The sequence below is a fragment of the Chionomys nivalis genome, chromosome 23, assembly GCF_950005125.1.
Source record: "Chionomys nivalis chromosome 23, mChiNiv1.1, whole genome shotgun sequence".
NCBI classification, from domain to species: domain Eukaryota; kingdom Metazoa; phylum Chordata; class Mammalia; order Rodentia; family Cricetidae; genus Chionomys; species Chionomys nivalis.
The window spans coordinates 27,578,588-27,602,443 of record NC_080108.1 but is presented as its reverse complement, the minus strand read 5'-3'; the positions used below and the strand labels follow the sequence as shown (position 1 = coordinate 27,602,443).

At 43.5% G+C, this 23,856-nt stretch overlaps 2 protein-coding genes across 2 annotated transcripts in view; one reads left to right on the top strand and one right to left on the bottom strand.

Annotated features, from left to right (window-relative positions):
- Nucleotides 1–23,856, bottom strand: part of Entrep2 (endosomal transmembrane epsin interactor 2) — a 391,900-nt gene that overhangs the window by 76,489 nt on the left and 291,555 nt on the right. The gene's annotated exons all lie outside the window — the stretch shown is intronic.
- On the top strand, nucleotides 14,237–14,834 carry LOC130865209 (60S ribosomal protein L18-like). The gene has a single exon (XM_057756122.1). The coding sequence runs from the start codon at nucleotides 14,237–14,239 to the stop codon at nucleotides 14,801–14,803; it is 567 nt and encodes a 188-aa protein (XP_057612105.1). The 3' UTR covers nucleotides 14,804–14,834.

Below are 23,856 nucleotides of genomic sequence, written 5' to 3'. Positions count from 1 at the left end.
AAAGAAGCGGAAAATGGGCTTCGTGATATTGTACACATGGTTAAGGTAGGAAATTTTAAGATGTGCTGTAGTGATATTTAATTTGTATTTTAATACATAAAGCTTGCCCGAAGTTCGGAGTGCAAAGCTAAGGCTCTAGAGGCCCGGAGTGGTGGCGCACACCTTTAATCCTAGGACTCGGGAAACAGAGGCAGACGGATCTCTATGAGTTCAAGGCTACCCTGGGCTACACAAGATGGATCCAGAAACAGATCCAGGTGGGTTGTGGTTCACACCTTTAATCCCAGCACTAGGGAGGCAGAAAGAGGAACATAAGAGGGAACAGGCAGGAACTCACTGGCGTGTGGAGCTTGAGGTTTGGTAGAGACCCAGTACAATCTAGGCAGACTGAGGATCACCCCTTAGGTCTGAGCATTGGTAGAGGTAAAAAGTCTCTCTAGTGGCTTACTGCCTCTATAGCCATCTCTGGGCTTTTATTATCCATGCTACAAAGTGTGTTTTCTGCCACAACTGAAAATTAATATCTGGTTTTCACAGACTTATTAATTAAAATAATGACGGCAATAGCACTAGCACACGACATTGGCTCTGTCCGATCTTTAGCAGGGTCCCAGAGAGTTATGTGGTTCAATGATACTTTGAGCACTCTGTGACCTTCAACAGGTGACAGCTATATCCCAGCAAACTATTGTAGTTAGGAACACAGACAAGCCACGGACGGATTCCCGCACTCAGCCTCACCTACCTCAAGCATGCTCAGAATGCTCCCATTAGCTGCAGCTGGGCATGGCTGAGCACAAAGTCACTGCTTTGCTGACCCACAGAATCTACTGAATAATGAATGGAAAACACAAGAATAGGTAGGCTTTCAACGGACATAAAGTAAAAATCCTTGTGACTTTGGCGTGCCCTCTGTGAGCCAACAGTTCACTCTCGCTGGCCTCTGTCTCCCCTCTCCTGCCTTGCCTCCCCTGGGCTAATAACTCAGCTCCCAGGTTCAGTCTTCCCCCGGCCTGTCCTTTGGCAGCACCTGAAGGTCACATATCTAGTTTATTTGTGCTTCTATCAGAGGACGGCAGGGGTGGAGCATCCCTCTTTTTGTTGTCTAAGCCCTTTCTACTCCCAGACAGGCTGATGGACCATAAATAAGGGGGGCAGGTTAAATGCGCCAAAGAGATTCACAAAGAATTACTGTGGTTTCATTTGCAAAGCTCTGCTGTGTCTTTTCCAGTGACCCCCAACGCCAAGGGGGCACTCTTGAAATAAATCTGTCAGCTGCCTGCACACCCAGATGTCAGGGTCAGGGAAATAATCATGAGCTTTCCCGAACTCTTCTTGGAATTAATCACCAACTCGGTGAAATAACTGATGGGAAAGATTTATTCGGATGTCCCTTTCCCGGGGCCACTAGAGGGTACTTTGGAGTGAAAAAAAAAATAAAAAAAATATGCTTTTCAGCTAAACCAACCTGCCTTCCTTTCCCCGGGATTACCCTGCAGTGCAGAAACAGTTTTGGCTTTGGCATGAGCTATTTCAGTGTCAGTGACAAGCACAGAGGTGGAGCTAAGATTATGTAATGCTTTGATCCACGTTCATGAGATGGTTGAGAATAAACCACACTTATCTCTTACTACCCGGTGAACATCAGACACCCCACCCTGCTGCAATGTAAAAGCAAAGCTGACAGAGTCAGCACAGTAGAGCCCACAGATAAGAGGGACTGGGTTTTTTTGTTTTGTTTTGTTTTGTTTTTTTAAAGATGGACTTTGGGAGCTGGAGAGATGGCTCAGAGGTTCCAAGTACTGGCTCCTCTTTTAGAGTACTGGGGGTTTGATTTCCAACACTCATACTGCAGCTAATAACAGCCTGTAACTTCAGTTCCATGGGATTTGACATCCTCGTCTGGCCTCTGTGGGTACCGGGCATGCATATGGTATACGCATGCAGGCTAAACACCCATGCACATAAAATAATAATTCAAAAAGTAAAAGGTGAACTTCTGAGCCAGGTTGGTGGTCTGCACTTGCGATTCCTGAACTGGGCAGGCAGAGCTAGAAGAGCGACGAGTTCAAAGAGAGCCTGACCTACGGAGTAGAACCCATTCTACAAACTAAATCAAACAAAAGCACAGTAAAGGAGCTGAAGTCCAATACAGCCAGGCTCACAAGTCCTGCTGCTGTGTTCTCACCCAGCCACACCCGCCTCCTTGCCCAAGGTTACAGTGTAACACAGATTTGACAGTGGGACTTGGCTGGTACTGATAGGGTCACAAAGAAAGAGAGAAAAGCAACCATGTGGCATATTCCCTGTAGTTTCTTACAGTGGGTTGATTAGTGCTAAATCAGAGGAGCCTTTTTAGGGACATGTGACTACCCATGGCATGCATGCCAGGCACAGGGTGCTTACTCAGTCACTAGAAATCCATGAGCCACTCTGTGCCGTCAGAACTTTTCCAGAACTTGGAAGCTTTACTCAATTAGAGGGGAACTGAGGGTGTGCACATCATGGATTATGGGGTACATCATAGCTATGCATCTAAAGGAAAGGACAAACTTGCCGGGCACCCATGTGTCCTCAGCTCGTCTTCCAAGACCCGCTGTTACTGTGTTAATAATGTGCTTTTACCGCTCGTACCGTTTCCTCTGTGAAACTGGGTGTGTCACATATGTAACAATAAATGGATCCCACTGTATAACTGAATCTGATAGCTTTTGTCTTCTGAGTAGGAAATTGTAACCATTAATAATCAGAGTTAATACTGAATGATATGTATTTGCCCTGGTCATTTTGTTGATTTTGTAGTGTTTGGTGTTTTCTATTCCTCATTGGCTTAACCGCTCTACTAGATGTAACTCATGTTCACTCCACTATCTTCGATAATCTAAAAGAAATGAAGGGATGTTTAGATGCTTATGACCTACCAAAATTAAACTAAGATGAAATAAATTATTTAGAGAGAGCGAGAGCAAATGTTCACACTGAAGCAGCAAATAAAACCTCCCAACTGAAAACAAAATCTAGGCCCAGATGGAGCCACTGCTGAATTCTATCAGACTTTTGAAGCAAAACTAACACCAATAATTCTCAAACTAGTCCACAAAATAGACAGCTAAAATTAGCCAGATACCAAATCAAATTAAAAAAAAAAATTTTAAAAGGGATAAGAAAATTACAGGTCAATCTCTGTACTGAACATAGATGCAAAAATCCCTCAATAAAATATTTGTAAACCAAATGCAAGAACACAACAAAAAGATCATTTACCGTGATCAAATTGGCCTTATCCCAGAGGTTCAGGAATATACACAGATCAATACATGTAATGGATCACACAAATGGACCCAAGCATAGAAATCACATTAGAATCTCAATAGACACGGAAAAGGCTCTTGATGAAACCTGGCATAAATTTATGAAGAGACCTCTGAAGTGATGAAGAAAAATGAAACACATCTCAATACAGTAAGGGCTAAGTATGACCCACAGACACGCTGCGCCATGTGGGAAAACGTGAGGCTTTCCCACTCAAACCATGAACTCTCCTCTCTCCACTCTTGCTCAACACAGTACTTCAAATGCTACCAAGGTCACCAAGACAAAGAAAGGAAATGAAGGAATACAAATAGGAAGGAATAAGCCAAAGAATCTATATTTTCAGATGCAATGATTCTTTGTATATAAACCCTGAAAACAATTTTCCCCTTTTCTGTAGGATGCCTGCCTCCCTACCCTGCTGACTGAACCCAATTCATTTTAGATTTTAATTTTTAATATTGCTGCCTCTTTATAGTACCAAAGGGATAAGCAATCATGAACAGGCATCTCTAAAACTGCGAGTCCAAATAAGCCTTCTCTCTTTATAAGTTGATCTTCACAAACATTTTGTTCAGCAGTAGAGAGCTGACTGGCACACTTGTGCTTGAGTGTGTCGGTGTATGTACTAGAGTTCATGAATGGAGTGTGGGCTGTGTAAACATTGCAGAGTTCTTGAACGCTCGAGATCAGAGGACGTGTCTGAGGAGGCTTTTCTGTAAAACCTGCAGTTACTCAGGCTGCAGAGACGGGTTGTGCACACAAACAAGACAACCTGAGCTTGGACTGACAGTGCTCGTGTAAAAAGGTGGGCATAGCAGCACACTCTTAGAACCCCAGCGCTGGGGACGGAGACAGGCAGATCTCTAGATCCTCTTAGCTAGTTCGCCTAGCTCAATTGGTGATGGTCATCTGCTGTGAGAGACCCTATCTAAACAAAAATAATATGATGGGCAATAGAAGAAGACAGGCCAATGTCAACCTCTGGCTCCACATTTGAACCCACATATGCATGCACAGACTGTACATATATATGCACACATACTATATTCTGAGAAATGGGGAAATAAAGCTTTAGTTATGCAGTATGAGAAAGATATCAAAGGAAGAGGAGAGTAGGGCTCCTATACCTGATACCAACAGCATGCCAGTCAGCCCCTAACACACACATACATGTACACACACACACACGCAAACGCACACACACACAAGCTATTTAAAGAGACAGGGTCTCACTACATAGCCCTAGCTAGCCCTGGAACTTACTATTTAGACCAAGCTGGCCTCTGCCTCCTAAGTGCTGAGATTAAATGCATGTGTCATTGTGCCCGGTGCTTATATATTTTAAATTGGCAACTAACACTATGTATCTTTAAACCATATAACAACATGTTCTGAAACACACACACATGCACAGAAACACACACAAAAGCTTAAGTGCAGCTCATTAACAACTCATGACTTCATATACAGCATTTGTGGAACAGTCCTTAATAGCTATTTTTTTCTACTTTCTTCTGAACTCATTTTACCCTACTGCATGATCTCACCCGTGTGTAGACTCTAAAAGCGCTGACCTCATAGACACTGGGGGTAGACTGAGGATCACCAGAGGTAGTGGTTGGGTAGGGCCTGGGGAGTTGCTGGTCACAGGCTCAGTCACTGCAGCTAGACAGGAGGGAAACAGCTCAAGGTTTGCTACACAGGAAGATGATGACAGTTTCAAAACACCACTCTCTAGGAGCCAGAGCAGGGCCACCCCGTCAGCCCTGACCAGGGTCTGTGTGTGCTTGGCTCAGCATCACTTTCCCCTCAACACTGGGGTTTGAGTGTTCTCATCCAGCTCACGTGATTGCAGAGCAGGGGAAGAGTAAAGGGCACGGCTAGCCTCAGCCTGGCCCCTCCGAAGACAACTTGTCGAAATTCACCCCTTAATTTACCCTTTAAAATCGAGTGGGCGTTTGTCAGTGTGTTACTTTCATTACGGCGATTCCGGCCATGAAGGGAGTCTGCTAATAAGAACCAATTACTACTTCTGACTTCTGATGTTCACACCCCAGAACGCAGGAAGACAGTCTAGGAAAAGCATTCGTTCGCTGTCAAAAGCTGGAAGCTGCTGCATTCTTTTCTTTCTTTCCTTTTTTTTTTTTTTCTTCTTTTTGGTTTTTCGAGACAGGGTTTCTCTGTAGCTTTGGAGCCTGTCCTGGAACTAGCACCTGTAGACCAGGCTGGCCTTGAACTCACAGAGATCCTCCTGTCTCTGCTTCCCAAGTACTGGGAATAAAGAAAGGCGTGTGCCACCACTGCCTGGTGTGTCGGGGCATACACAAGTGAGGATGGTGGGAAATGCATTACAAACATCCATTCCTTTAAGATGGACAGTCTGAAGGGAATTTGTTAGTTTAGGTTTGTTAGTTTCCCATTGCTGGGATAGAGCACCATAGGCAATGAACTCAGAAGAAGGAGAGATACATTTTGACTCCTGGTTAATTGGCCATGTGGTTTTGAACTGTGATGAATCACTATTTCATAAAGATATGTAGCAAAGGGGGTTGCACTCATCACAGCCAGGAAGCCAAAATGAAGGAGGAAGGGGATGTGGTCAGGGTTCCAATATCCCTTTCCTAGGGCACATCCCCAGTGACTTAACTTCCTCCTTCTAGGCCTGACTGCTTCCCATAGCACCGCGGGCTGGATACTACGTCTTTCACACGTGAGGCCGTTGAGGGACATTCGGAATCCAAACTGCAGCACTATGGCTTCATATTTATTTGCATGTGCATAAAATATTTAGGGAAATGTTCCAAAGGATAGGACTTTTATTCCTTAACTCAGTTAATTAAGCCTAAGGTTTTCCTTCACCTTAGGGGTTCCGTTTTCGTTCCTTTCCCCTTCTTCTGGGTCTTCGCTAAGTACTCAGACTACCTGTGAAACAACGAACCTATTTCAAGTCAGAGTCTTTAATATTTCAGCACATGTGCGCCACCCTGATAAGTGATGGAGAGAGAAAGGGAGAATCCGAAGGTAAGACTGGGAGATGCCAGCTGGACTGTACTCCCGACAGTAACGCAGCTGTCAAGTGGGGTACCTAGCCGGCCTCACCCACTCTGTAGGAACTCAAGCTTGTCGTCAAAGGATGTGGCATCAGTCCTGACTACTCTCACAGGCCCGTGTATGTGGTGGTACCACCAAGACCGGCATCTATCACGAAGTCAGACATGCTCCCAAGCCAGGTAGAAAAGCCAGGCTGTCTTGGTATCATCAGAGAGGAACTGAGGAGCTCCACGTGGAGACTCTGTCTATAGAGCTGTGGTGGAGGCTGCAACCTCCACCTCCTCCTGGGATTGCTCTCCTTAATTATGTGGACTGAGCTACTGAGCTGCGCTTTCTGACAAAATCTTATCAATTAGCACTGCCGTCAGAATGGCTGCACTTTGCTGGCAGAAATAGAGAGAGGTCTGAATCGTGCTAGCTAACAGGAAAATAAGAATCACTGAATATCTTTCTTGATGGAGACTCAAGCAAAAAAAAAAAGAAAAAAAAAAAGAACAACGACAACAACAACAACAAAAAACAAACAGTGAGATACCTGAGAAGAAGGTTCATGGTCAAATTCACTAGGAAAAGCAGTGTTTCTCAAAGGCTAAAGATTGGGGAGGTGGAGGCAGGAGGACCAGAAGTTCAATGCCTTCCTGAACTTAGCGCCCACACAGGAGTCCTCGCCTCAACAAACAAACGCCAAAACTTCAAAATGACTGTCCAGCTCAAATTTTTCTGACTGGTGGCATTCTAGGTTTAAAAAAAAAAAAAAAAAATCAAGCTTACCCTACCCTCCCTCATCTTCTTTTCTGTGCCTTCACTGTAAAAGCCCACACAAGACGTGCGGTGTGAGGAGCCAGGGGAAACCTGATGGGGGGGTGGGGACACCCGCCCTCCTGGTGCTGGACTTCATTTGCAAGGGGCACAGCAGGACCCAGGTTCCCTAGTGCTCAGGCCCCTCTTGGTCCTCTAGTCACAGATACAAAGGCCTGCCTGCCAAGTGGCATCCCTTCCTTCCCAGACTGTAAATAAAACACAATCAAGCACATTTTTATGGTTTTTTTTTTCCTAGTCTTGAACTTAATAATGTAGTACAGTTTCATGCCCGTCAGAGTTCTCCATGGGAAAGCACGGCTCACAGAAGTGAATGTATTTCTGGGAAAACTGGAAACACTCACACAGTATCTACAAATAACAGCTGTTCCTCCATGCCCATGGGATTCTGGGACTCCAGGACATGCCCAACTCCAATCCCAGAATCACAGAATCTCGAGTCCTTCCCCAAAAATGGTATAGTATTTGCATATGAACTGTACCTGTCTATTTTAAATAATCTCCAGGTTACTTATGATATGGAATGAACACAATGCCTACATACTTCAGGTACATGGACTCTGCAAAGTACTTGGTCTAAAGCAGACTCAATTTTAACCTTTTGGAATTTTCTGGAACTTGTTTTTGCCTTTTGGGCCAGGAGTTCATGTAGCTCATGCTGGCCTTGAATCAAAGTCCTCCTGTCTTAGGCTCCTAAGTGCTGGGTATTTTTGGAGTGTTCGTGAACTTAGGGTGCTTGGATCTGAAGCTGCAGGACCAGCGGTAGTAGGGTTCTGGGTCACTGATGGAGTTAAAGTGTCGCAAACACGCTAAATAAAGAAGTTGGGCAGAGTGACCGACTGGTTGACCTATCTTGGGCCAGGGGGACAGTTACTTAAACTTAAGGCTTCTTTTATTCCTCAGTGCTGGGAGGACAACATTGAGTTTGAGGGTGAAATTTGAGAACTCAACATCATTTTCTATTTCTAGCTTCTTTTGAAAAATGCTATGTTCCGGGCCTTACAGGCCTCTGGGTCTACAAGCTGCTAGTCCCTCAAGATGAGGCTTCCTGGCTCCAGCTGCCCTGAGTCTGTGGCCCTCACAGATGTCTCCACTTTAAGAGGTGAGGTACCCTCTCCCATCTCTCTGCCATGCTCCCACAGTAGGCTCCTGCCCTTTAAGGACGCATTAAGGGATCCAGGGAGACTGACACAGTATGGGGGGTTGTATCAGTTATAGGGCCTGGCTGTCAGTTTCATGCCATCTAAAAGTGAGCCAAGAATGCACACAAGGAGGATCTCTCTCCCCTCTCTCTTGGACACACAAACACACAGTTTAGCAAACATTAAACCCCTGTTAAAGGGGACAGAGAGACGGCTCAGTGGTTAAAAGCACTTGATATTCTCTCTCTCTCTCTCTCTCTCTCTCTCTCTCTCTCTCTCTCTCTCTCTCTCCCTCTCCCCCTCCCTCCCTCCCTCCCTCCCTCCCTCTCTCTCTCTCTCTCTCTCTCTCTCTCTCTCTCTCTCTCTCTCTCTCTCACACACACACACACACACTAGCAAATAATAAAGTCCTGTTAAAGGTGATAGAGAGATGGCTGTGGTTAAAAGCACTTGACACTCTTCCAGAAGGCCCTGGTTCGATTCTTAGCGCCCACACAACTATCTGTAACTCCAGATTCTGGGCAGTCTGACACCCTCTTCTGTCCTCCTCCGGCACCAGGCAGGCATGTGGTGCACAAACATACATACACACAAAACACCCAAACATAAAATAAATTAATTAAAAATAAAATAGTAGAATTTAAAAGCCCTGCTAGACCCAACACTCACCCAGGACACCTGGCTACAGCAGTGTCTTTGCTTCAGGTGAGAGGCAGAGGGAACAGGGACTTCACCCAGTGCCTGCAGCCCTCTCCCAATCCCCTGAATGGGGGACTTCTCAACCCAAGACATTCCACAGACCCTGACAAATTAAAGGCAGTTCTCTGGAGAGCTCTCAGTTGACAGAGGAGTGGCGAGAGTGAAGTCCCAACTGGGATTCAGCAAAGTCCAAGGCTTGCCCACGTAGGCAGCCAGCCACTAACTTGAAACACTGGTGTGATCCAGCCCAACAGGTGTGAAATGGACCACACACAGTGATGTGGGGGCTCCTTGGAATGCTAAGAGATTTATCCTAGTTCCTGTCACTGAGGTAGACGGTAGTCACCCTTCTAGTTCCTTCTATGCCCCAGTGAGCATTGTGCGAGGGAGGCTGACACGTGTCCTCCTACTAGTGCCTTTGGTTCTTTTTTTAAAAATATTTATTTATTTATTATGTATACAATATTCTGTCTGTGTATATGCCTGAAGGCCAGAAGAGGGCACCAGACCCCATTACGGATGGTTGTGAGCCACCATGTGGTTGCTGGGAATTGAACTCAGGACCTTTGGAAGAGCAGGCAATACTCTTAACCTCTGAGCTATCTCTCCAGCCCTGTGCCTTTGGTTCTTTAGTGGCTGGAGAGACACTGGAAAGATCTAAGGGTCCCAGCCCTGGGATCACAGAGAAGAAATCCCACCAGAGGGCAGCATACTGTGTGTGCTGCCAGGCAGATGCAGCAAAAGTACTCAGGACCTTAGACCTAGTGAGGAAGCCTCGCCTAGACTCAGGGAGGTCAGAGCGGCACGCTTGCAGCCCCTCACTCTCTGCTTCCTTCTCCGGGACCACAAGGCCTTCCCTTCAGTTCCCAGACCACACAAGGTAGCCCTGGGCCTTTCCTGAGCACCTGTGGAGCCCTAGTTCACAGGCCACCTGCTCAGAAGCCCCTAGCCTGCAAGCATTCCACCTCCTCTCTCCTGCGCGCAGTTTACATAATGCTGCCCCATTGCAACATGAGCTCTTTCTGAGGCAGGTGAGTCATAACACTCTATCTTGTTACCCAGCACCAGGAATGTGCCAGATATGGGGTCTTCCCTGGGTCAAAATGCGCCATCCAATGGGCAAGAGGACAGCATAGACGCGGGTCCAGCACACTGAGAAACATTTACCTCAATCGTTGCTACGTTACTTTATTGACTTTTATTCTGTTAGGAGTATTTTCTCTGCAAGGAAACTTTTGAGTTTGGAATCAACTTTGAAATCTTCATTTTTGCCATGATATCTGTTTGTCCACAGCAAGGCAAATTCACTCAATGATAAAGTATAACTTCTTGGTATAATGATATACCCAAAAGAAAAATTATGTATCACTATAACAGAGCACCAGCTGAAGTAAAATACTAAATTTCTCACGAGGCCAAGAAAATTCAAGACCATTCCTGACTCGTATTTAGTATACAGAAACAAACAAACAACCTTTAGCAGTTCCAAAGCCCATGATGAAAGCAATGGCTAGCAAGACCTCCGAAGGACTCTGTACCGCCAACCAAGTTTTTCTTTACCCTCAGAGCCAGGCACGTCTAACTGCCCCAGCCTGAGGCTGTGTCCTCTTCTAATTTACTATTCATGGTCAGGAAGCTAAATCAGGGTTTCCCTGGTTACTGAGGGGCTCTTCTGAGAGATGTGGCTATGTAATTGGTGTTGGCTTGGTTACTGGATGTTTTAGGTGCTGAGATGAGCACACTGGTAGTAGATGCTGCCGTGAGCCTCAGAGAGAAATGACCTGGCTCTGGATAAAATGAGACAGTCTGAAGATTAGGGTCCTCCTCAAGATGTGCCACCGAGTGTCCCCACCTGTGCTCCTGACACCGACAAGCCCAGCAGCAGTCTAGAGAGTAAATGGACCATGAAAACAGTAAGTGCTGAAAACACGCATGCACGCGTGTGTGCACGCGTGCGCGCACACACACGCAATGGACTCATGAAATGAATTAGGCCACTTCAGCTACCTGCTGGACTGTCGCACAGAATTTGCCATGAATATTCTGTCTGAATCACCACTCAACAAATGTTTCCTGAGCTGCTGCCATAGCCCCGTGTTGGATACAGACGTGAGGATATTTGGGGGCAGCTTGCAGAACAGGCAAGCAGGCAAGCGATAAGGAGGCGATGTTTTAGAAAGAGGAAGGTGAGTACCTCCTGCCTCTGCCATGTTGAGCACAAGGCAGAGGCTTAATGGCTTTAGAGGAAGTCTGAGGTCTGTCTGTAAGCACCTGAAAAACTATGCCCATGGCAGGAGCCCGATTTTCTGCCTGAGATGCTAAACTCATGTGAAACCTCCTGTCCACGATGGTATCCGGCTCCTTGTTGGTGGCACACAGCACTTCCATGATTCTCAGTCTCCTTTCCACGCCCAGGAGCCACCAGAGAGAAAGAGGAGCTGAAGGAAAGAGGGTAAAGGGCTGGCAGCCTCCTGGAGAGAGTCCATCTGCAGACACTGTTTTAGACCAACAGACTGAACCACACTCATTTTGCCTTCCCATGTGGAGGTGGGTTACAGACAACAAAGTACATAATTCTGCATGTCTAAGTCATATTGTGAATTTTATTTTTATATGAGAGATGTCAGTAGGACCACAAATACCTCCCACAAAACTTTACCAATAAAAAAGAAGAAGACCTTAAAACAGACCAAAAAAAGTTAACTGAAAAGGATATAAACTGTGTAACTTCACTTAGATGAATTACCTGGAATGGCCATCACAAGACAGAAACAGAATTCGCAGGGGCTGGAAGGAGGGGTCATGAGGACATACTGCTATATGACACCAAGTTTCTCTTTGAGGTTAAGACAAAATTCTGGAAATGGGGAGATGTTATAGTTGCACGTGGCATGAATGTTCTTAATGGCACCACTTTTTATAAGTAAAATAGTTAAAATGGACCTTTTATATCGTGTCTAGTTTACCATAATAAACCCACTCCTCTTCATAAGCAGAATGGTGGACCATTTAATTGTCAGTTTACAAGAGAAGCCAATGAAAAATAGAAAAAAAACAAAATATATAAATGATCAGTGGGATAGTAGACAAAAATCCTGCATGTAAAAGAGCACAAATATTTAAAATATATAGAAATATCCCAACATGTTTATTAAAGAATAGTATGCACTTGGAGTCCATACTTCTTAACAAGCCGAGGCAAGAGGATTGTCTGAACCAGGCATTTGAGGTCAGTCTGCTCGATACCGAGAGGAGAGTCTATCACACTAAATCAGTGGTTCTCGACCTTTATAATGCTGTGCCCCTTTAATACAGTTCTTCATGTTGTGGTGACCCAATGACAAAATTATTTTCCCTGCTACTTTACAACTCTAATTTTTATACTGTTATGAATTATAATGTAAATAGCTGTGTTTTCCAATTGCCTTAGGTGAGCCTTGTGAAAGGGTCATTTGATCACTTGACCCACAAAGGGGCTGCAACCCACAAGTTCAGAGCCATTTACTAGATGCTTATATGAGAAACAAGGAAGGGTCTCATATGAGCATCCCAATTGTTCACTCGAGAAGCTAGATAAATAAGAGCAAGCTTCTTGATGGCGCCAGAGTTCACCTCCTGCTTCCTGACTGTGTATTCAATGACCTTGCACTTGGCTGCAGGGATTTGCCCCTGTGATGGACGGAACACTCACACTGAGAGCCAAAGTAAGTCCCCCCCCGCTTCCTTACATTGCCTTATTGGATACTTTATGGGAGCAAGAAGAAAAATAACAACTACACTAGCTTTTCTCGAAGAGAGGAGACTATTAGAACATGTATAGAAAATATAGAACAACTGTTAGCCTAATACCAAACCATACAGTCATAGTAGGGAAGCGGGAAGGAGAGGAGAGAAGTGAGGGCAGGGAGCACAGGGGAGAAAATTCTACCAAAAAGCATTTAAAAGACCAAACCCAGGAATATATAAAAAGGATTATAGATCACAATCAAGTGACACCCATTTAACCAGTACATCAAACTGAGGCAAGCAGGATAGTTTAGGGTCATGGGACCCCACTTTCGTTTGGGTTATGTGCACACAATATTTTTTAATTTAGTGCATTTGGCAACCTGCTTTCTTCACCTGTATGTTCTGTAATTACAAACGACTCCCCCAACGATGTTTATACTCCCATTTATAAACAATGGTGTAAGTTTTCCCACCCTGGTAACAATCAGATTTAGACAGTTTCAAGGATATTCCTCATATATTTGGGTATGAAGAATTAAAGGACCAATCTGATCTGAACTGGCTTTGGGATAAGTGCAGAAAGGCAAAACTGTGTCCTCTAGTACTTTGTAGAGAGAATCCTCTGCTGTGGGATAATGCTTTTGTACAATGTAAAGATTTGTCACTTGTATTGGTTTAATAAAACGCTGACTGGCCAGTAGCCAGGCATGAAGTATACGCAGGGCAACCAGACTAAGAAAATTCTGGGAAGAGGAAAGTCAGAGTCAGTCACTAACTAGATGCAGAGGAAGCAAGATGAGAATGCTGCACCAAGAAAAGGTACCAAGTCACTCAGTTAAACATAGATAAGAATTATCAGTTAATTTAAGTTGTAAGAGCTAGCTAATAATAATCCTAAGCTAATAGGCCAAACATTTCTTAATTAATATAAGCCTCTGTGTGTTTCGTTGGGATCGAATGGCTGTGGGACCAGGTGGGACAGAAATTTCCATCTACAAATGATGCCCAAATGTTTGGCAAGAATTTCCACATAAAGCCTGAGAAAGTTTTTTTTAAAAAAGGATTCTAGATAGAAAGAACAGAGTAAAGTGCAGCTTCTTGGTAACTGTCTTTACTTTGGTAAAGACTTTGCTGGCAGCAAGCATAGACATGACTCCCTTAAGAGAGGCTTCGTGACTCAACCTTAGCAGCAAAACCCTTGCAGCTCTTTTAAGAGGCTCTGCCATCAAATACTTAAATGGTGTCTACAAACAGCCAGCATCAGGTTTTTTTTTTTTTTTTTGGTGGTAGCATGAACCTAGAAACTCCACAGAGTTGTGGCAATAAATCTGGCTCCCGCCAGTCATGAAGTTAGACTCTCAAAAAGCTAAGGAATGGGGTGGGGCCAGCCACCAAACCTGCAGCTTTAATCCTAGCCATATCGCTTAGTGTATTAAAGACTCATATGGCTTTCCGGACCAGGCCGTGCAGGAGTCGCCATCATGGGTGTTGACATCCGCCACAACAAGGACCGAAGGGTTCGGCGCAAGGAGCCCAAGAGCCAGGACATCTACCTGCGGCTGCTGGTCAAGCTGTACAGGTTTCTGGCCAGGCGAACCAACTCCACCTTCAATCAGGTTGTGCTGAAAAGGTTATTCATGAGTCGCACCAACCGGCCACCTCTGTCCCTGTCCCGGATGATCCGAAAGATGAAGCTTCCTGGCCGAGAAAACAAGACGACTGTGGTTGTGGGGACGGTCACAGATGACGTGAGGATTCTCGATGTGCCCAAACTGAAGGTGTGTGCACTGCGGGTGAGCAGCCGGGCCCGAAGTCGCATCCTCAAGGTTGGGGGTGAGATCCTCACCTTTGACCAGCTGGCCTTGGAGTCTCCCAAGGGCCTTGGCACTGAGCTCCTGTCTGGACCTCGGAAGGGCCGAGAGGTGTACCGGCATTTTGGCAAGGCCCCAGGAACCCCACACAGCCATACCAAGCCCTATATCCGCTCCAAGGGCCGGAAGTTTGAACGTGCCAGAGGCAGAAGGGCCAGCCGTGGCTACAAAAACTAACCCTGGATCTTACTGTTATTAAAAAGCTTTGGATGTTGAAAAAAAAAAAAAGACTCATATGATCAGAAAAAAATTGAAAAAAAATATACAGTAAAGACAGATTCAGACCAAAAAAAAAAAAAAGCAAACCTCTAACACAGTATATTTAAAAACATACAAAGGCTTGGGAAAGAAAAGAAAAAGCATAAAGTCCTTTTAAAAAGAAATAGAGTAGCCAGGCGTGGTGGCAGAGGCCTTTAATCCCAGCACTTGGGAGACAGAGGCAGGCAGATCTTTGTGAGTCAAGGTCAGTCTGGTCTACAGAGTGAGTTCCAGGACAGCCAAAGATACACAGAAAAACTCTGTCTCAAAGAAACCAAACATTAAAAAATAAAGGAAACAATTTTAAAAAAGCCAAGTGAAGATGAAAAACACACAGAATCAGGATACTGTATGTTATTGTGCTGTTTTTTTTTTTTTTTTTTTTTTTTAGTTGCATGAATGCTGAAGAAGGAGGAGGAGCAACAGCTTCTAAAAGACATTTGATTGTAAATGCTGCTGGATTAATCCAACCTATATATTTTGAAAATGCCCACTTCAAAATTTAAGTAAAAAAAAAAATGTTACTTTGGATAAGAGGTTTTGCTTTTGTTTCCACAGAAAATGAGAAGCTGTGGATTTATTCTTGGTAAAAAAAAAAAAAATGAAGTTTGATTGAGGAAGACTCCCTGATAAATCTTTAATAGGAATGGATGGCCCAGATGATCCAACATTTCAGAGGACCTCTGTTGCGGTTTCCTCTGAGTTCTACGTCCATAACAGCCTCAAGGCTGCTGGCTGAGATGATCCAACCTCACAGAATATTCCAGTCAGGACTTGACCATAATCCTAAATTTTCTGTAGATCCCCATAAGATTATCAGTGACTCCAATCAGCAGGAAGTAGTCTAGAAAACTATGCCCACATTCCCAAAAAATAAATCATGGATGCTTGTCTTTAGTGTGCTGGTTACAAGTTGTTATGGACAATGGCCAGGAAAAAAGCTAAACAAAAGAGATTAGGTTTGGGATCTTGTTTTGAAAGGGAACTGCTGTTGGATGATGCTTTTGTACACTGTAAATATTTGTCACTCATACTGGTTTAATAAAACACTGATTGGCCAGTATAGGTGGGTCAACCAGACTAAGAAAATTCTGGGAAGAGGAAAGGCAGAGCCGTACCAACCAGACACAGAGGAAGCAAGATGAGAGTGTCTCATCGAGAAAAGGTACCAAGCCACATAGATAATAATTACAGGTTAATTTAAGTTGTAAGAGCTAGTTAATCATAAGCCTGAGCTAATAAGCCAAACAGTTTATAATTAATAAAAACAGTTTAAAATTGATTAAATAAATAATTAAAAGTATAACTAATATAAGCCTCTGTGTATTTCTTTGGGACTGAATGGCTGTGAGAACAGGTGGGATAGAAACTTCCATCTATAGCCCTCCATTAATTAAATTATGACTATGCATATGGTGTGTTCATGAATAAAATAAGAAGCACTATGGCAAGGGACATGCCCAGTTGGAGAAAAAGAACAATCTATCAATCTGTCACTCAAAATTGAGGATCACCTGAACCACAGCCCTTAGTAATCAGCTCATTTTCCTCTTAGCCTCCATGTGGGCCCTTGAGTATTCTCACACCTATGGGCCACTGTCAATCTTGACAGTGGTTCCCGCTATATCCTGCACTATGGCTCTGCCCTGGATAAAGTATTCTTTCTGTTTCTGTATCTGTGTGAGCCTTATTTTCAAGTATTTGGAGAGGAAAAGACCCTAGGAACAGTCCGTCCAAACTGTGACCACTCATTATCCCCTGCCAATGACTCAATGTAATATATTACCATCAACAAATTAGACAGGATTGAAAAAGGGGATTTTTGGAAAATCCCAACATGTAGTTATCAAAATTTATTAAATTTCAATTATAAAAATTAAATTATTAAACTATAAATGCACCGCATAGCAAGCCAGTAATGGTAAAGACTGACCATATTTTGAAATATTTAGTTAGATAAAATGCAGCTACATAACTTATAGAACTGTAAGGTTTGCATGCTTGCATATATATTTGTATATGACACGTATAGCTTACAATAGCTAACACCATACCTTTATCCATGCCTGAAGACCGAACGGTTTTCCTTTTAAACCTAGGAAACTAGTGATGCAGATCTGTGATCCCAGTTATTTGGAGGGCTGAGGCAGGAGGATTACAAAGTGAAGGCCTGCTTGGGCAGTTTAGTGAGGTCTTGCTTTAAAATTAAAGGGGACTTTCCAGATAAAATGGTGGAATAGAAGTCATAGTGGAGCAAGTGGCTGATTAAAGCTGGGGAAACAAAGGCGGGGGTACATTTTATCACTGTATCTTCTGTCCCCACAATCACACGTTTATTGCCCTCAAGGAGATTCCTGACTATCAGACTCACTGCTGCCACTACAGCCAGTGCAGCCGGAGCCACCCAGGTGGATGTCTGCTGGCACACGAGCCTTTGGGACTTCTTTCCTCGCCCCAGAATCTACAGAAGCGTCTCCAGTTGGGCTCTTAAAAAAGGGGGTCTCCAGAAAACCACTGCCCCAGTGCAGGCCCCTAAAAGAGTGGGAAGGGTGCCCAAGCTCCAAATGCACAGTGCTGCACGCGCCCCACCCCCAATCTCTCCAGCTGCCACCGACCCTCACGCAATGGCAGCTGCCTTGGCTAGATGAAGATGTGTTTAGCTATCCTTAACTCCTAGTGTGATCTGGAGCAGGACTTGAGGGAGACAAGACAGAGGCTTTCCCTGGGTGAGTCAAATCCAGTACTGAAGTTAATCGTGTTTAGTATCCTGTCTCCCCCCCCAGCTCAGTTAGTGCTACAGACAGCCCTTATTTATGTAATACACAGCATCAATAGCAGCCTACCAAGGCCTCCCCATTGATTTCACATTATACTTTTTCTTTCTTTGCTTTCCCCCCTTTCTGTACACACTTTTCCTTTTCTTTGTCCTCTCGAAGTAGCATAGACTGGCCCGGTTTACATAGTCTCTATGGCTTTACCTCCTGAGAGATGAAACCATTCAATGATAGCTAATTGAAACACTTTACCTTTTATTTTTTGGTATGTTCTTTACCAAAACTCCATCTTTCTTATCCCTTTAGAATTTTTGTGCCTCTACCATTGATATATATATATATTATCCCATATTTCATATATATGTATGTACCCCATACTTCTAGCAACCTAATGCTATCACTAGACCCACTGAGATTCCTTTTCTCCCCACTCACACTCAAAAATAATTTATCTATTAGTGACATCCATCAGTATCCCTTTACTCCTAAATCAATCAGTACTAATGGAGTGACTGTTTTGTAATCATGGGGTGTTACTGCTCAATAGTAGCTGTTACAAAGAGTATTCAGTTCTCAGGGGAGGACAGGGGATAGAACTTCATGCCCAGTATGCTAATCTAACAGAGAAAAATATTACGCAAACCATACTGAAACCTAGTCTCTCCTGAATGCTACAAACCATACTGAAACCTAGTCTCTCCTGAATGCTACAAACCATACTGAAACCTAGTCTCTCCTGAATGCTACAAACCATACTGAAACCTAGTCTCTCCTGAATGCTACAAACTTCTACAGTGGAAGAAAACAGGCGACCTGAATTGAAACAACAAAAACCAAATCAATAATCTAACCGCAAATGGTAAAGTCCCAAAACATAAGCAACATGAAAAACCAAGACAACATGCTTCCTCCAAAAATTACCAGCCCATTGTAACTCACCACAAGAAAGACGGAGATTAAACTCTGAAAAGAGAAATCAAAGGATGATCACAGTTAGATGCAAAGAATTCAAAGAAAATGCAAATAACCTCCTGGATTCCCAGAGAACACAAACAGCTGGATAAAGTAAGGAAGCCAATTCAGGATATCAAAATAGAATTCAATACAGACAAACACTGAAGGAATATGAAACCTAACTAACCGAAAGCACAATAGGTAAACAGAAAGCTCAGAGGACACCCTGATGGACAGAACGGCTAGTGTGGAGGGCAGAATGCCAGCTTGAAGATGGCATAGAGGAATCTGACCATTTAGCCAAGGTCAATGATAACTTTCTTAAATGTATCAACAGAGCATGCGAGATCTTTGTATGCCATGGAATAGTCAGAAAAACAAATGAAAAAACACTGGAATTAAATGACATCATAGGTAAGATGAACCTAATAGATACGTACACAACATCCTCCCCCGCACCCTCAGTCAGAATGGCCTAGAAAACAGATGAAAAAAAGTTTGGCAAGGTTGGTAGGAGTGTAACCTGGTGCAACCACTATGAAAATCAGTGTGGAGGTTTCTCAAAAAGCTAAAAATCGAACTGTCACATGGCCTAGTTATAGCAGTCCTGGGCATACAATGAAAAGACTCCATCGTCTATGGCAGAGATATTCATTCACTCAACTCAGTTCATTACTGCTCTATTCATAGTAAACAGAAAACATAAGCAACCTAGATATCTATCAGTCTAGGAATGAATACTGAAATTGGGGTACGTAAAACGAAATCTTATTCAGCTGTAGACAAAAGTGAGATTCACGGGGACTTGAATCAGAAGATATTCTGAATGCAGTAGCCCAGGCCCAGAAGACAAACACCGCATTCTCTTTCCCAGATGCAGACCTTAGCTTCAAGTTCTTAGACTTGTGTGTTTCACTTGGAACACATGTAGAGGACAAGATACTTGTAAAGGAGTGTTAGGTGGGGCTTTGAGGGAAGGGGCATGGTAGAACACATGTGATATGAAAGTAGGGGTGCCAGGGGTGGGAAGATTTAAGTGGAGGTGGAGGAGGGGATAGAGAAGAGACCAATAGGGCTAAAGTTCAACCAACAGTAAGGATATATGAAAAAGACATATGTAAACCTTGAAGGCATATTTTAAATATATAATTCTTAGAAAAGCATGTGAACAGAGGTGACTTGCATGCATGCATAATGCCCCTTTCGGAGACCAGAGGTTATTAAATAAAGTCTCCAGTGCCAGGTAGGGGATACTTCCTACATGTTGTTGGTCATGGCGGCCTCAGTGGCCCTCTAAACAATATAGGCTATGCCAATGCTCTTGGTTGCCTAACAGAACCAGACATTAAGACCATGCTGCTGAAAACACTAAACATTTTGGTTGCAGGACATAGAGAAATTAGTTGGAACTTAGCTGAAAGTTTCCATCCTGCTGCCTAACTTCCCTAGTGCTGAGAAGTGCTAGTCACCCGCTCCGGTGAGAAAAGTATCAGAAGTCTAACCCAGCTGTGACCCTTGGGGGCTACAATACTGACCAGCCAGGACAAGTGAGCCCACTAGTATAATAGTGTACAGTACAGTAACCAGGTGATGGTGGTTAATTAGTTAATTGCATAAATTAGAAGCATACGGTTTGAAAGCCTATATTCTAAAACACATGCTTATATGTTGGGCTAATGAGTTTGGTGTTGCTGACCACAATTAATTACTATTTATTTCATATTATTACAGAGCAGGTGTTTTAATTATCAAATAAGGCTAATCTTGATTTTCTTTTTTTGTTTTAATTTAACTTTTGTGTTGTTGTTTTAATCTCTGGGAATATTAATGAGTATCTACATTTGCTTCTTCTCTAAAGAAAAGAGTGATTTTTCTCACTTTTTTGGCGGGGGGAGGGACAGGGTTTCTCTGTAGCTTTGGAACCTATCCTGGAATTAGCTCTTGTCGACCAAGTTGACCTCAAACTCACAGAAATCCACCTGTTTCTGCCTCCCCAAGTGCTGGGATTAAAGGTGTGTGCCACAACCGCCCAGCTGATAACTTTTATAGTTATCAGGAGTCTGGTCTCAAGTATCAAACTGGGTGAAATTGCCTGTGTACCACTAACCAAATATTCTAACTTCAGTTTAATTTTTGAAAATTCTAAAGATCTTCAATTAACCATCATCATAAGGTAATCCCATTAGACTGACTTTCCTGTCTTAATATAGTCTTTTCAAAAAGAAATTTATTCTTTAAAGAATCACAGTATTTAGAGACAGATGTGTGTTACTTTCTGTGGTTCAAAACACTACAAAAACTATTCCTAAAAAGGGTATTGATGTTTTATACTATAAAATGTCTAATACAATGTGGGGGGAAAAGTTGACTAAGTACTGACATTTTCTTTGTTTTATGCACGCGATAATATTTACTAGAACAAATTCAATTATATTAAAAATAAAATATAAAGCATGGTAGAATGTGCCTGTAATCCCGACACTCAGGGAGGTGGAAGTACATGCTTATGGTCCTCTCTGGCTACACTGTGAGTTCAAAGTCAGCCTAGGATATAATGAGATCTCAAAAAATGGGGGGGGGGTAATAGAAATTATAATAGCCACGTACACCAAAGCTTCTCATGGTGTTATACAATGCTTGATTTTCTGTTGCCACCTACTTCCCTGGGTGGAAAAAAGAGTCCTTTACCAATTACTCCTAGGAAACGGGCTGCACTCTGAACAGAGAAATCAGGCACCATACGTGGGAGGCACAGAGAGAGAAAGTCTGAGGTTCAGCTCATCAGGCAGAAGGAAGGAGGCAGCTGCTGCTTCCGCATCCAAATGGCTGCACACATGTCAGGACTCCTGGGCCACCTCTTTTGTTCTAGGGGACACAGGTGCATACCCGTAAGCCTGGCCAGGGAGTGGAGAGGCATCCAATTAGTGTGCTTACCATGGTCACAGGAAGGATAGGGACACCCAGGCTTCACAGCTAACAAGGACAGATCACACTATCCCTGTGGTGTGATCAGGCTAATTTAAAAAGAACCCAAATCACTGGTATAGCTGGGGGTAAACAAAGGAAGCCATACTTTTGTTTACTCCGAGGCGGTTGCCCTTTACCCTCTTATAGCTTATGTGATACTCTTATTTACTGTGTGTGTGTGTGGGGGGGGTGTCCTTTACCCTCTTATAGGCTTATGTGGGAGGGGGTGTCCTTTACCCTCTTATAGGCTTGATGTGACTACAAAGGACGTGCTCATGCTTCTTACAAAGCTGCATACGGCTGGCTCCACACCTCTTTGCTGTGACATCCATTTTAGCTTAGGCTCCTGGAAACTGTGTTCTATAGAGAGGTGGTGTCTACGCACTCAGAGATTTACCTTGTTGTGTCCCATTTGTGACGTCCTGGGTCCCAACTCCCACCATTAGAAAGATAACGAATAAATTAGTTAATTAATTCTACAATCTACTCTACCCAATTATAAACAAGAAACAGTTCTTGTCTTAGAAATCCTTCTACTGTCCAGCACTTCACATCCTTTCCCTATCTTTCAATTGTCAGTATCATTCTAAAGGCCAAATATAGTGATTTGCTAATGGTTAAGAACTAGAATCTGATGCCCTTACTGCATGCATAGCTGCATGACTTTGGAACTACACACTTAACTCGCAAGGACTCTTGTTTTCCTGCCTATAAGAAGGAGATAGCAGTGTCTTGTGTTCAGAGTGACCAGAGGTAATTAAGAGAATCCATACAAGGGGCTGAGGCCATGGTTCTCAACCTGTCAAATGACCCTTTCACAGGGGTTGCATATCAGGCATCCTGCATATCAGCTATACTACACTTCATAACAGTAGCAAAATTACAGTTACGAAATGACAACGAAATTACAGTCCGGGGTCACCACAACATGAACTGTATCAAAGGGTCACGGCATTAGGGTTGAGAACTGTTGGGCTGGGAGCTGTTCCTTGCACATGGCAAGCACTGAATCCAGACAGCAGCCATCACGGTCATCGTTGTCACCATGTGTCAAACAGTGCTAGGTTGGCAGAAAAACATTAAACAGCACATTGCAAGACTGGGGCTTCATGAAATGAGCCAAACAGATGCCTCGCCCTTCGCCTGCATTTCAAGTTTCTGTGACAATTCCGAGGACAAATGGATTCGTCCACTGCACTCTACAGTGATTTTTTTTTGATTTATTAAAATCATTATTATCTGACTGCATTCAAATTTCTCAGACCTGCAGACAGGAGTGCTTGTTCATGAGGTGGGGTAACAGTGGTGTAGAGCAGGGCAGAGCACCCTGTGTCTCCAAGACACACATGGTAAGTAAGGCTCAAGCAGCGCCTTGCATGGGAAAAGCATCCCCCACAGATATCCACAACACGGGCCTCCTCATCTGAACATAAAGTTTTGTATTTGGACACATATGTGTACATAGATATGCACACAAATATCTATGAATATGAAAGATGTGTCTATATCATTAAGCAGGTGCCTGTGTGGTTGGAGTGGGAGGCAGAAAGATAGGGGGACTTGCAGTCTTCATCCAATGCATGTGTTGCTTGCATCTCCTATATGAGACCTGATTTGTATTTTACTTCACATTTTAAAAGGAAAAATTGAGAAACTGGTGTCTTTTCATTTAAGACAGGATAATCATCAACCTATGAATCAAATTTCATTGAAAAAGCATTCTCAGTTAGATTTCTCATTTGAAAACACAGAAAAGGTGTGACAGAAACTCCAAACAGACTGGAAGTATTTGGTCATTATCAACAAAGCTTCATTTAAACAAAGCTCATGCTGTCATAGTCTGATGCACATGAAGTCTGGAGTTAAGCAACATGGGAAGGCATTTGGGGACAAACTGAAAAGCAATGTTTCTTTGTCTCTTACCATGGTTTTAATTGAAACAACTTGTTTGTTTTAAATCTATAAATGGCTTTTTAACTGCTATGAGGGTTCTCTTAGGAAAGAGACCTTAGGGGAAAGTGTTTCTGAGCTCTGTGCTGACAATTGTGCCCTAGCTGTCCCCAGAGTGCCACCCACCACGACTTCTCCAGGTGCTGCCCAACTGTGTGTTCTTTAAGGTCACTACTAAAGGTGTGCTAGTGTTCATTAAAAAAACAAAACAAAACAAAAAAAAAAAAAAAAAACCCGGGGGACAGACAGGTGGCTCTGTGGTTAAGAGCACTTGCTGCTCTTGCAGAGGGACTTGGTTCAGGTCCCAGCACCTACCCAGCAACTCAC